Source organism: Tyto alba, unplaced genomic scaffold (genome assembly GCF_018691265.1).
Source record: "Tyto alba isolate M040663 unplaced genomic scaffold, T.alba_DEE_v4.0 Super-Scaffold_7, whole genome shotgun sequence".
NCBI lineage: Eukaryota > Metazoa > Chordata > Aves > Strigiformes > Tytonidae > Tyto > Tyto alba.
In genome coordinates, this window is record NW_024881328.1 from 43,872,859 (window position 1) to 43,887,307 (window position 14,449).

The following is a 14,449-nucleotide window of genomic DNA, read 5'->3' on the forward strand; positions in this document are numbered from 1 at the left end:
ATACTGTCAGAAATCTAGGCAGTTGGTTCATGGTGGAAAAGCTGAACACAGTAGTTCCCTTTTTCTTGCCCCTAGAGAGGTATCTGTCAGTTCAAAAGTGATTCTGGCCATCTTACCAAGCATACACACTATGGAATCATTTCTCTTCATTAGGTTGCTGCTGTCTTGCATGGAAATGTTTCCTCTTCATTAGGGCTGCTAATACAGAAACAGGATTTCTCTGTGATGCCCTGAATTATCTTGTTGAACCTCTTTTCTCTTCAGTGGCCAGGTGCTTGGGTGTGTCAATGAAACCTATCTCCCTGATGTGTTTCTCTGTTTTGGTGAACTGGATCTGAAGTCTGAGGACTTTTGGCCAGCTGTGCCATGTGTGCTCCTGAGAATGTGTGCATCTATCCTCTTGCCTTGTGATGGGTCATTCTCTTAGTATCCTCATTTCTTACTCACCTTTTTAAAGTGTTAATGGTTATTTTCAAATGGCCTCTTCTGCTGTGTAAATCAGGTTGCAACTGCAGCCAGTGTTCTGGTGCTGCCTTACAGAACAATCTGTGTAAATGATTTCGCTAGATTTAGTTAGTGCTAGAGAAACACCTTGCTGAGTAACTTTATTTTTCCTCTTGTCAGAGTGATTCCACTGTAATTAAAATTATTCTATTATTTTCTCCCCTTTTCTTCCTTGTCACTTCATCAAAATAAAAATGTTGTAATTTTCAATTTTAGGGAAAATGATGATGAAACCTCTTGTAGTTTTGGTTGAGGCTGGCACGTAAATGCGTACTTCCATTTTTCTTACATTTTCCTTGGTTTATGTAACTTACTGGAGGAACCCAACTGCTAATTCTATAGGAGCTCGGATAAAGCGTTAAGACAACTTAGCAGTGCAGCCTAGTATGACTAATGGTTTTGTCTAGCATATTTCTTACACTGTAATACTGTTGATTACTTAATGAATGAGGAATGCATATTCTGTTAGCTGTGCTGATTAGAAAGGCATGTTAGAGTGGCATTAAGGCATAGTCAGCTAGTGTAGGAAACTGAGTTCAAGACTGCAGTCATTTGAAATTTCTCCAGTCTTCGGCAAATATTTCTGCTGCTAACAAGGATGCATACCCTTTCTATTTCAATCTAAAGGTTGGACCAGATGATCTTTCAAGGTCCCTTCCAACCTGGGCTGTTCTGTGATTCTACGTAACTGTGATTTTTTTTTTTTTTTTTTTTTCTTCTTTGTGGATACTTCAGCCTAGCATGCAATTAGAATGGGATGAGTTTTACATGCCCTATAGCCCTTTGTTCTGTTCCTTTTCTGAGGAATGTGCAACTTACTCTGGTGTCTTGGAGTCTACAATAGCTTTTATAATTCCTTATATTTACGATTTATAGGAAAAAAAGTACAGTTACCTTCCTTGGTGCTGCTGAATTAAAACTTCTACTTTAAAACACCTATGATCAAAATGTATCCAAATGCTAATAGGCTAATTTGGCTGGATCTTAGTGTAGTTGGTTTAAATGAAATATATGAAAATGTAATGTCATCATGTGAGCTAGTTGAAAAAGCTGTTTATAGCTTCACTGCTCACAGTTTCTGAAAATACCAGGAGATTGCTGTTCATGTGCCTTTTTAATTAAGTGATTTATTAGTATCTCACCTTTATGACCAAACTTCACAGTACATTCTTTTGGGAGCTTGAATATGGAGATTGGGCTATTAGATCTTACGGATTTTGTGGAGTTTTTTTGTGATAAATTAATTTTTCATGAAAAGTAACGAGTCATCCCACACCAGTCTAACAATATATGTTTAGACACAACCGATATTTTTGAGCTTGCTGCCAATGAATGAAACAAAATGTTGGTGACTTCACTGTGAATTAAAAAAAAAAAAAAATTCAAAGAAATCAGTCCTCAAGCAGGTACTTCTAAAGTAATCTGAACTTAAGTAGTCAGGTTCAAGCCATTCATCTTTTCCCGTGGTTCGTTTGGTAATCAGTTGATGGTTACCACCTAAGTAGTGGTACAGGCTGCCTAGATAGTATAGGTCTTAATGATTATATTATTTTAAGGATGGTATATTCTGTATGGATCTTTATGCTACAGAATATTTGGTTGAGGGTTTAGAGGCTGTGTAACGTGTACATCTTGCTGTAAAACTTCTGACACAGACACGCGCAAGTGATCAAGTAGCATACTAAACAGAAGGGATTTAATGCTATAGGAAACATTGGGGTAAAAAGTTTTTAAAAATTACAATAAAATGAAAAGCTACCTTTCTGTAGTCTGAGAGTTTTATCTAGAAATAATGTATTTGCTAGAAGTGGTCTTGGATGCAGGATTTGTAGGTTTTGGGTTCCTTGGATGTGTTTTGTAGGTGGTACCCCTTCATGGTCCCTTGTGCTTATGAAATGTTACTGCTGTTTGAGAGGCGTGTCTTTTTTGATAGACAATGCCTTGTACTTTTCTCAAACTAATAATGTAAAACCTCTGTTCCTGTCAGGAACCCAAAATGTGGTTATATCCGTTATCCTTGGTAGCTTACTTATTTTCTAACTCGTGTTCTTAAATAGACATTGCCTCTGCTGGCTCAGCTAGTATAACCAAATTTATGTAAGTGCATTGGCTAACATTGCCTTGAAAGTTGATGCAGCCAAGTAAGGAATGTTTTAACAGGGATCTTCCAAGGTCCAAGGACTGACTTGTCCATTTGCTGTCTGCTGGAGCTGGGTGCTGCACAGCCAGCCATCTGCCTCTGGCTGCTGTGCTCCACGTGCCGTTCCCTGCTCTTAGTGTTGATTTTGCTGGCACTGCCATGGAGGCTTTTCTGCTTCTTTTACTGCATGCTTTGATTAAACCTGTGCTGCATGGCACTGAATTGAGGTAATTGATATTAATTTGGGCTGTGCCTGACAGGGAGGAATCCGCTTACGTTAGGAGGGCTGGGCAACTTGTGAAGCATCTCCTGAACTGCTGTGTAGAATGGACTATTATTTTGAGAAATAAAAAGTTCTACCTAATGACACATTGGAGTTATGCTTGCCAGTCTTGTCATAATGTCTAAATAAGCATGTCTCTTGCTGTTGGTATTCTCATTGAGACAGTTTAGTTTCCTGGCTAGTATTTGTATTCATTGAATTTTTAACAAGCATCTTCTACGCTTTTTTTTTTTTTTTTTTTTCTGCTGTTGTATGCTTCCTTTAATGGAAGGTAACAGCACCCTTAAAATTTGTTTCATTTTCTTCAAGTGGAAACCTATGAGATGAAGTTTACTTCCTTGAGTAGAGGAAAATACTATAGAACAGTGGACGACTGTCAAGCATAATGCATATGTCTTTTTATTATTATTTTTTTAAACTCATGACTTCCGGATATCTTATTCTGGGTAATAAGGATACATTGGGTAGACCCATGTTCAGTTTCACTGACCTGAAGGGTGTGAACACTTGGATAATTTCAGATCTTGAAGACAAAAATGTGCGTATCAGGTAGTATGTTCTGGGATGCGATATAACGGCAAAGAATGATATAACTGAACAATGACCTCAGTAAAGACTGGATACTTAATAACTGAGGAGAGGCTTCTCAGACCAAAAAGTAAAGAGAGGACCTCGGTCCTCAGATTTCAGTCTCTTGAGGAATAATTTCAACTTAGTCTCCTGCCTTAAGTTTTCTATGAAAAGATCCAGTACTCTGTGTTTCATGTAAAACTTTAGCATGTCAGGTCATTTTTGTGAGAAGTTTGCTTTTTCCCCCTTTGCAGTTCAGAGGGAAATAACTGTATCTAAAATTCTATTTAAAGAAATCTGAAACTAATATGACTGTTACTGTGGAGCTATCCTTAAGCTAGGTATGTATTAGCACAGCTATGCAGCTTTGCTTGAGAGGACTCCCAAGGAGGACAAGGTACCCTAGTGATGGTGAAATCAAGCGGTTCCGTGCAGATGGTTCGTGTGAGGGTGCTCCATGATGATGCACCTCTTCTGCCATGATGTACGAAGCGGTACTACTGGGGAAGGTAAAGCTATTTCTAGCACACCTGGCTCTGCCCCTGCTCCTTGCATACATTAAGCACTGGCTGAAAAACCTGCTAGATAAGGTGTTTTTTTTAACCTGCTGAAGAACCTTACCTATTCTTGTAGACTACCTGTGTCTAACTAGGAAACTCCTGAAGCTCCCTCTCCTTTAGGGCAGGCAAAGGCAGTGGGAAATAGGAGATACTGGAGTCCTTGGTTTAAAACCTCCCTCATTTTGGTAGGAGCCTTATGTGAGTGTGGGTGGTAATCAGACCGCAATGGAGAAACATGAACAGGGAGTCTGTAGGACTCGAATTCCTGGAGAGGGGGTGGAAATCAGAGGCAGGGTTGGAGGAGATGGGCTGAAGAGCCTGGGGCTGTAGGGCAGTGAGGGCAGGAGTGTGCTGCAGACTGGATGGCTGGCCATGGTCTGTGGGCAAAGCATGGTGCAGAGGAGAGCGCAGAGAGGGACTAGAACAGGGCTGGACAGACCGAAAGGCTGGCCTAGAGCCAGACTGGGAGATTCCCACACTTGTTTTATTTTCTGCCTTGTCATACCCCTTTTCCTTTCTTTTAGTCCTTTGAACCTGGTTGTTGTCTTTTGTTCCTTTCTTATTTCTAGATCCAGTTCAACAGCTGCAGAAAGGTTTAATAGTGTATGAAGAACCTGAAGTTTCCTCTTTGGCCTCCTTTTTCCCCTGTCCTCTCTCTGCAAAGCTCTTATATATATATGATACATCATCCTCTGCAGACTGTGGTTGTTTGGAGGCATGATATATAACTGGGTACCCATGCAAGTGAAACTGAGATGAGTTGACATGCTGTTTTAACTCCTTTGAGTTTACTTCTAAATTTACCGTGAAAACTTGGAAGAATACTCTTGAAAGTTTCAGCTAGTAAACTGATACAAGTTTTTTCATATAAATTAACCTAGTTTAGAACTGAAATTACTTTGTCTGAATTTCTGTTTCGGGAGATGAATTCCATGATCAGTCCTTTTGCAAAAATAATCAGATTTGAATGTCTAATAGCTGTTACAATTAAAGGTTTGGTGAGACATTGGTGGAAGTCTTTAAAAAACATTGAATTTGATGTTAAGACATCACATTTTATGCAGAGGAGATGAAAGAGGCAATAGAGCAACTGCTCTGTACATGGTTTCCCAGGAGAGTCCTTGAGCAATAGTTTTGTTCTTTTGTTAAGTATCTTTTTGAAATTTTTATCTCTGCCTGTCCGATGCCAGATGTGTTTAGCTAGGCATCCTCTACAGAAAAGCTAGCAAAGAGTTTTCATTGTACTGTCAACTGCTCAGTGCTCTTATAGTAAAATGTTTTACTTGTATGAATCAAAATTGCTAGAAATGTCAGTGTTACTCTTGAGTCTTCAGTGTTAGTGGATGAAAAAATACAGTTATAATTCAAATACCAACTTTAATTTCATCCTGTAGAAGCAAATTGTTCACTTAATTTGAACAAGCAGCCTTCTTAAGATGACTTTTTATTCTTGCTAGCTTTGGGTAAGTTAAAAATGGACAAAATACAGCGATAGTGGATCAGGTGTCTTTATTGTATACTTGTTAAAATGTTATTTTTTGTACAGATCTTCAGTGTGAATGGGGAGAGTTAGCCTAATTATGCAGCTGCTTTTGGTGAAGGCTAAGGTAGTGATTAGCATAGTACCAGACTAAATCAACAAGTTCACTATGTTTGTGGGACAGGATTTTTTTGGTACGTAGTTGTGTAGTCTAAGAATTAGATGCAATATCTTACTATTTTTACCAAAAAGTGACGTTTTTGAGATTCATCCTTGGTATTTTTTCACCTATGATGTGAAACCTTCTTTGAGAAAGTAAAAAGGGAGACTTAACCTGAAGAATCAAACTTGTGGTTTCCAACAGCGCCACTGATTTTGTGGTTCATCCTAATTTAAAGGGAACTTCTGAGGTTCATTGATACATATTTTATCACAATACAGCTGCCCTAACTCTGATTCACAAAAATCTGTCCTGTAAGTGTTGGAGGAAGAGGAAGTTCTGGTTTTGGAATTAGAGGAGGTTCTGGTTTTGGAGTTGGTAAGCTTTCATGCACTCTTAGGCTTACTTGGGATCCCTTTTCTTTCTCACTCCCCCTGCCCCCTATACAGGTGTGGCCAAACAGCAATGCTCAAGAATGCTCAAGTTGCACGTGATTCAGGAGCATCCCACATTCCCACATGCAGCTTGTCATCTGCTGATTGATTATACCAGTTAGCTCATTTTCCATCTTATTTTCCCTGTGTGTTCAAGGACTAAACCCTTGTGCGAGATGCACCAGTGTCATTCGTGACAGCTTACATTGACCAGTTTTGCTGGGCAGGTGGGGTCACAGAGTGGGAAAGGGACTCAGCTGTGGCCTTACGAGTCCTGATTCCAGGGCTGTGTAGTTACTTGCTTACATACCAGCTGCAGGAGTTCAAAATGGGGATTCATGGGATATACCGTGCCCGGGGAGAGAGACAGGTTTGGAAAGCTGGATACTGAACTGTAGTACTGGAAAAGATAAGAGTAAGCTTTGGAGGGAAAAAACAGCACACACACACAAAAATCTCCTGTTCGTTTGTTGCCTTCTTCACTCAGGGTCCCCTGTGACAAGATTACACAAAGTTTACCTGATGTTTGGCACATTGACCTTCCTAATGTAGATATGCTGTTGTCTGAAAATTTCATAAACAGACGGTCTATTTTAGGGAGACTCCCAGCTTAGCTGTTTGTCCTGTTCTCTTTTTTATCACTTTAGTTACTGTGTTAAATGTTTGCATCTGCTATTCTTGGCTCAGGGTTTGAGGAGATGACTTGATTCAGTCTTTTTAACAAAATATGAAGTTGTTTACTGTTTCCAGATCAACAGATCTCACTGGACACTTGACGTGTGTTTTTGTAAAACTTTTGTTCACATAAAATGTAAAATATAATTCTCAAGTGTTTTCACCACTCTGAGTATCAGATATGTTGAATTGATTCAGCTGGTAGACTAAATCTACTTTTCTTTTAGAAACAGAATTCTGCTGAAGTGTTTCAGGGAATGTTACCTCTTTATATTGGGTAGTGTTGAAACGTCATGTGCTTACTCAGCTCCATGTTCAACTGCTGTCCACTGAGGACACTTCAGTTTCTTTATTGGCCTGTCTCATCTACCCTATTGAGAAAAGCATTTGATGTTACTTAGCCTATCTACTTAAAAAACTTTACTTTTGGAGAGTAGCAAAGCTCCATTAGGTGAGAATGTGTTCTTTCTGCATACCAAATTGTAAGAGACAGGAGCATGTCTCTGGAGTTGGATGAATTTCTAAAAACTTAGATCTGTGTGATTAATTAAATGTTCCTTCCTTTTCTATTATTTAGGCTTACTTATTGCCCTGTGTACCCCCTCCCTGAACCCATGGCTAACACAGGGTTGTCTTTTCAACATCCTGAGGTGTTAACTCTCAGCTGCAAATTGGGGATGGGAAAGGGATTTTGGAGCGTGTTCAGCTTAGTGGTCTTAAGAGATACATAAGGAAGTTGATGTATAGTAACTGATCCAGTCGGGAAGATGATAAAACACTTTTCCTCAGGATATTATATTTAAAGAGAGTATTTGAAAGTTCCTTTTCACCAGTTGAGGTGGAACTGCTATATTTAATCCAATTACTGTTTGAAAATTTACACTTCAAGTGTGAAGACCACATCTTACTGAAAGGTCTTAATAAAAATCTCTTAACTGCTGGCTTCATTAATAATTAATTACCAACTTCTTTCTTGGTATACGCTTGAGGAGAAGGAGAGGGAATAGAAAACCCATAAGAGGAAGAAGAATCCTTTCTTCTTACTTTAAGAGCTTTACTTGAAAAGCAACTGGCACGGATTCCTCTTGACTGATATCTTCAGTTCAATGAAAGTTGCTTTCTGTAAATATTTGCATTTTGATAATAGTGTTTCTAGCAACATGTTGAAAATATTTTTAGTTCTAGCAAGACTTGGGGGCAGGTAAGAAAGCAGGAGCTCTTCAAAGGAAGGGAAGAGTGAAATGAAAGATAGCCCTATATAGTACAAGGGCTAGAAACACAATAAATTGGGTGCAGCAGATCTTATACTGCTAAGGAAAGTTTACTGTTAAACACAATGCTAAGCAAAATAACCACATAAAATCATAAATTTTTTATAGGTTTGTACAAAAACCCCTTCCAACTGTGTTGTAATTTTACATCTATTGTACTTATTATGTAGTAGCTATTGCACTTCTGAAGGTGATCATTCACTGGTCCTAAACCAGTACAAACTGAAGAGAGTGCTACTTTGTTCCTTACGTTCCTGTGGCTTCTCCTGACTGTGCATGACCTGTATGCTCAGAGAGCAACTGCAGAGGTTTCAGGTCTTTTGTTTTGTACTTTAAGTGTAAATGTCTAATAGATGAGAAGATAAAACTGCCAAGTGTAAAGTCCTAGTTCAGATCTGTATGGTGCTAAAGGATTTACCAAGAGACAGCAGGGAGTCTCCTTGTTCGGGAGTTTGGGGAGTGGCAGGGAATGTTTAATAGTTATTGTCCACTGCTTTGATTTCTTATTCTGCTATGCTAGAATGTAAAGGTGAGATTCATCTTCCTGGGTGTTAGCCAGCCTAAAGGTAGATGCCTGCTCTAGGTTAGTCATCTAGAGCCCTTTTCTAGAGAGGTGCAGAGGAAACGGCTAGAGAGCGGTTCAGTTCCTCTTGGGTTTGTTACCCTTTATGGGGATGGGAAGGTCTGTAATTATTTAGAGAGTATATAAAGTACCCAGCCAACTTAGATTAGAGCAGTAGTTTTCAGACAACTGAAGCTAACAGAATAATTCTGCCCTTAATTTCTGCAAAGTTTTTATTAGAGAATTGTGGAGCTTTTGTAAAATGTGAATCTTCTGATCATTGCTCCGTTAAATGGGGATAGATTAAACGGATACACACATTCCTAAATTTTACTCGAATCAGCTGTTTTGTGCTTAAGACTCAAAATAAATTTGACAGGATAGTTCAAGTTTTATTTAAAAGGTGGAGCGATCAGTATCCTCTTGTCTCTTCAGGATCTCCAAGTTCAGTGCGTAATTGTAAGCCTTTCTGCAGCGTTTCTCTTGATGTCTGGCAGTAAGTTGGGAGAGGTTTGGTTCCCTCTCCTCCCTCCACATGGATCTGGCATACAGAACACCTAATGACAAATGATTGTAAACTCCTGCAAGGAGCAAAGGAGTCTTTCTGTTATTCGGAAGTATTTCTTACCTTCTGTGTGAAATGCTTATCAGATCAAGCTAAGTTTTATTTTAAATAATTTCAGACAGAGTTGGAAGAAGAGGGGTTTTTTTAAGGTATAGACTTAGGGCTCCAGTTGAACTTGTAAGTAGGTATCAAGTGTGGTAAAAGAATGTAGGCATGGGAAGCAGATGTTTTATTTGTGAACCTGAATTTGTACTGAAATAAAACTGTATTTCAGGTGTGGATCCATCCCTGCAAACAGAGAACAGAGTCCCAGGCTCTTCACAAGCTACCGCTGCTGTATCTAAACAGCAGAAATCCCGTTCTACCAACTCAAGGGATGAACGCTTCCGATCTGGTAAGGAAAAGAAATGTAGACAAAACATCAGGTGTCTTAAGAGGAAAAGTGTACCAGTAAAGCAATAACTATACCTAAAGAAAAAGTTGGAAGTGCTTTGGAAGATGGGAAAAGCTGATGAATATTTTTCAAGTACTATTTTTTGTTTCTATACATGAGTGCTTTGTTCTAATTCAGAATGGAGAAAATGCTAGGAAGGAAAGAAATTGTAGATATGTCTTCTGATGTTTTTCTTATTGTCAATTTTACAATTTCTCTTGTTTGCTGATTGGGTTTCCAGTCTTTAGAACAGTTATTTAAACATTTAGAACACTACAGTGTGTGGGTTGTAGGGATTTTTTTGCTTTGCTAGTTGGGATATTTTGTTGAAGGAAGGTTATAGGATTACCATATTTATTGTTAGCTCACTTTCAAGTATTTCCTGGTTTAAAGCAGGTGCACAAAAAAGGGAAATGTCACAATGGATATTCTACTTAATTTTAAATGGACACCACTGTGACAAACCTGTTTTGGAAACTTCTGTGAAAATATCAATATCCTCATTACATCCTGTTTCCATTGTTACTTTACAGGTGATTGAAGTACACTGTTTCCCTGTGAAATTCCTTGTCACAATAGTGAGAAAAGGCACGTGTTTGGAAGGTTTTCTCTCCTAAATACCTTTGGACTTTTAACTGGAAACTTTTCTGTTTTCCAGGGTAATTATATGTCATTGGTTTGGGAATGAGAAGTGCAAGTAATGACATGCACTGCACATCCTTAATATGTTGTTGGTCTTGCGTCACCTTGCTTTGCAACTGCTTGGGCATAGTGATTATTGCATTATATTTGCATTGCTGACATTTAAAACCTTGCTTCAGAAATGGACCTGATGCACCCATATGGGTTCCTTATGAAAAATTGAAGGATTAATGAGACCTCTTAAATATTCCAAGGATATATATGGACTCCTGGGAAAAATGCATGTATGCCGCTACACAAAGAAGAAACTTTTAAATGTTAGGGAAGGTTACATAGTATCAAAATTATCTAAATTACATGTTTATGAGTGTGTACAAATTGGTCATTTAAATTTCTTTTTGCATTTCAGATGCATCATCAATATAATTCTACTGCTGAATATATATTGAAAAAAACCCCCAGATTTAGTGGTTGAATTACAGCCATGATTTCCAAGTTACTTTGTGACTAAGTAGATCCCAAATAAATTACAAGCAGTCATGAATCTGATAGTTTAACAACATCACATGCTACTTTAAATGAATTAATTTCTAACAGAAGTAAAATCTACAGAAAGAGCACAACTGCAACAGGGAATACTTGGGAACCATTAGCTGAGAGAGATAGGAAGGTCTAGAGCAATATGCTGTATACATGGACAATTTTCCTGTCTCAGAGCCTCAGGTGTCCTATTTAATTGTACTCAGGATACTTAAAAAACCAACCAAACAAAACAAGAAACAAGTAAACAACACTGCCACATTACTGATACCGTTTGTGGGAAGTTTGGCTGAGGGCTCATTAGTCTTACAGTGCAATACATGTAGAAGTGGGTGGATATTAACAAGTTCAGCTAGCATACTTGTTTATGAATAGATGTGGCTTTTAAATATTAGTATAGCTATCGGTGCTAATTATCAGTGCTTCCTCTTTTCCTAGAGGAAGGGAATTTCTATCGTCTACTTGATTTTAAATTTCTTTAAATCAACTTTCGGTGATTCTGAAAGTGCTGGCGGTCTTGTTAGTCTAGAGGTTAGCTGGTATTTTTACATCTGAATATGAGTATTTCTGAATGACCTGTGTTCACACAATCCTGCCAGTGCACAGTTGTTCAGGATGAGGCCTGATGTGCAGGGGTTTTAGGTTATTCCCTGTACTTGCCACTGGCCCCTGTGAAAACCGTAGGGAATACTTCATGTGGACTGCCGTGACCTTCTGCTGTTTCCCATCGCTGCTTCACTAACTCATGTTTCATTGAATATTCTTGCCTAGACCATGTTCTTCACTTTGAAATCTAAACTCTTGGGGAAAAAGTTCTTAGTTATTACACATGTAATTGGATTTCTTTCTCCCATTATGGCAAGGCTTAGTGTGCTTAGGTGGTATCAAAACCAAATAGCGATGGCTCTGCCTGACTTAATTTAGGTTAAACTTACCTCTATGCAAGGTAACGTAGATACAGCTTTCAGAAGCCAATATCTTTTTCCCTTTTTCCTCTCTAATTTTTAGAAAAAAAATCTTTAAATTTATTGCATTAATCGTTTTCTTCTTTATCTCAATGGAAAAATGAAAGAAAAACGTGTTTGTTGCATGTGTTTTTATTCTTTGAAATTATTACTATGATTCTAATATATGTTGAATCATCTATTTGATTCGAGTCTGAAAATGCTTTGCATTGGTGTTGATGCTCTTTTTCATGGACACTCATGCTGTGAGATTTATGTGTACTTTGAGCATGAATAGAAATGTTGACAAGATGTCTCAGAAAACACTACTGCAAAGTAACTTCACTTTGTTCCCCCCAATACTTTGGCATAAAAAGAGTCCCAGTTTTGCTTCTCAAAGCAGTCCCAGTTTATCTGAGAAATTCTAGCTATGCTAAAAGCATTTTCTACCTAACGATGTCCACCACCATCAGCTTGAAATGTTGTTACCTATTTAAATTTCCCTGTATGTTGGCACACATTACCTGTTGTGAAGGATAAACAGCTTTAGGCTATAATTCTGGATATTATTGCTTCTTCTATCAGCTGCATACCTTATTTATTCTTTAGACCGTTGGGGGGGAGCAGAGGGTGTGTTGTCTCTTCTATTTTTTTATTTCCTGACAGTCTTTATTTCTTTTTTTCCTTTATTTGCATCTCATCAGTTCTACTATGTCCTTTTCGAGAGTAACTGATGAGGATGGAATCAACTTTTCATAGAACAGGATCTCTTTCTGGAGCAATTACAGTTATTTTAAAACCATCAGCATAAATTACTTAAAACAAGCAAGCAAAACAATTTTACCTTTCTGTGCAATTAATCTGCCATTTACTAGCTGTAAGCACTTTTCTTTTATATAGTTTCCCACAGTTGTTGTCCATTTAAATAAACTATAATTTTTGTCTTCAAGCAGTAAATATGACCAAAAAATTTCCAACACTGAATGCCATCAATAAATACTGTCGGCTACTAAATTACTGAAGAGATCCTGGAACAGCCGTTAACATTACAGAGCTTTAACTAGGTTTTTGTTCTGTTAAACGATGACAGTATGATACCGAAAGTGAAAAATCCAGAGACTTTGCAAGCATTCATCCGCGATGAACGCTAAGACCCTCATACCCTCAATTTGGAGGACAATTGGTGATGAGTGTATTGCTATCGCTGCTGGCTTTTCTTTCAAGGGGGGTGTGCAGCTTCTGGGGGAGACACTGTGCCTTCTCCTGTTTTCAGTCCCACTGCTGCCTGGTTTTGGGTAAGAACACAAATGAGTTAGCTGGTAAGCCTTTCGGGTGTCTGAAAAAGCTCTCCTGGTGCCTACACTTTCTCTTCCCACTCTTGCACTTTTTTCTGGTTACTGTTTTGCAGCCTGTTGGATATACAGCTGTAATACACAGCCCATTCTCCGCGCTTGCCTGGAGCAGGATACAGAGATGCATTTGGGGAGCTGCTCCAGGTGAGCAGCAAGCCTGCTCGGCGTGCAGGGGCGCTACTGGTACAGCAGCACGCAGGGCATAGCAGCACATTCATTCGATTCGTGTGATAGACCTTGATCCCACGCTTGATCATCTGTTCCCTGCCAGCCTTCCTGGAGTCATACTAGCTTTTTAAATGTTATTTTTACTTTTGATTTTATGGTTTTGTTTGTTTGTTTGTTTGTTTGTTTGTTTGGTTTTTGTTTGTTTTTTTTTGTTGTTGTTGTTTGTTTGGTTTTGTTTGCTTGTTTGTTTGGGTTTTTTTTTGATAGTTTTCTTGTGTTTTTTGCTGGCAATTGTCATAGGGATGCAGTCATAAGGGACTCTAGTCTGCACCAGTCATTTGTAGAGGCAGACAGTGCTGATTACTTTAGTATTTGGAAATGGGTAAATAGAAGGGAAACTTGTCAACCTGTGAATGCCGTTTTTCCTTCGAACAACTGTAGAAGTTCTTCCTCCTGTGCCTAAGGCAGGAACAAGAATCAGAGGCTGATAAACAAGCCAAGGCTACAAACAGGAAAGAAAAATGTTCTTCTAATAGTTGGAGGGTTTAGGGTGTTAGAGTTTAGGTGATTTATAGTGCACAAACTATTTCTTAGTTTTCCTCCCCCATCCTTTCTTAAGGATATGTAAAAGGAAAGAGAAGGAGAATAGGAACATGGAGTAGAAGAGAATATTTGTGGTTTACAACAATGGAGGAAGGAAAAAATGTTTTCAGTCAGTAATGAATTGTTGATGGTTGTTTGTAGCAGTATAGAAACTTAGAACTATGTTTTCAAGACTTTTTTTTTCTGCTTTTGGATGGCAGCTTATGTATTTTTTTCTCACTTTAGTATGGGTAATCTTCATGTTAATAAGATGCTGGGCTTGCTGTTCATCTCGTTCAGTCTTCGCTGTTGAATATTTGTGTTCCCTGTTCTCAGATATACAATATAATACAGATCACATTTGATCTGATTTTAATTACTGTTTAATGCATGGAAGAAAACTGAAGTCCACAGTTCTTACATGTTAAATTGGTTTCACAGTAAATTTTTAAGATTCTAGTAATAGACAATGGTAGAAAGCTTCATTTGTAATTCTAATATCCAATCAAACAGTATTTTATAGTAATTTATTAATTTTTATACCCTAAATGTTCTGCTGCTTAAAATTATTTAATTCTTTTTAC

At 38.2% G+C, this 14,449-nt stretch overlaps 1 protein-coding gene across 4 annotated transcripts in view; it reads left to right on the plus strand.

The window, feature by feature from the left end:
• Nucleotides 1–14,449, plus strand: part of DIP2A (disco interacting protein 2 homolog A) — a 130,602-nt gene that overhangs the window by 49,757 nt on the left and 66,396 nt on the right. For all 4 annotated transcript variants that reach the window (XR_006164515.1, XM_042783835.1, XM_042783836.1 and 1 more), the window contains exon 3: nucleotides 9,479–9,598. Coding sequence is in view for 3 of the 4 variants with exons in the window: in XM_042783835.1 (XP_042639769.1) it covers nucleotides 9,479–9,598 (120 nt within the window). In the remaining variant the exon portion in view is untranslated. The remainder of the gene's footprint in view (nucleotides 1–9,478; nucleotides 9,599–14,449) is intronic.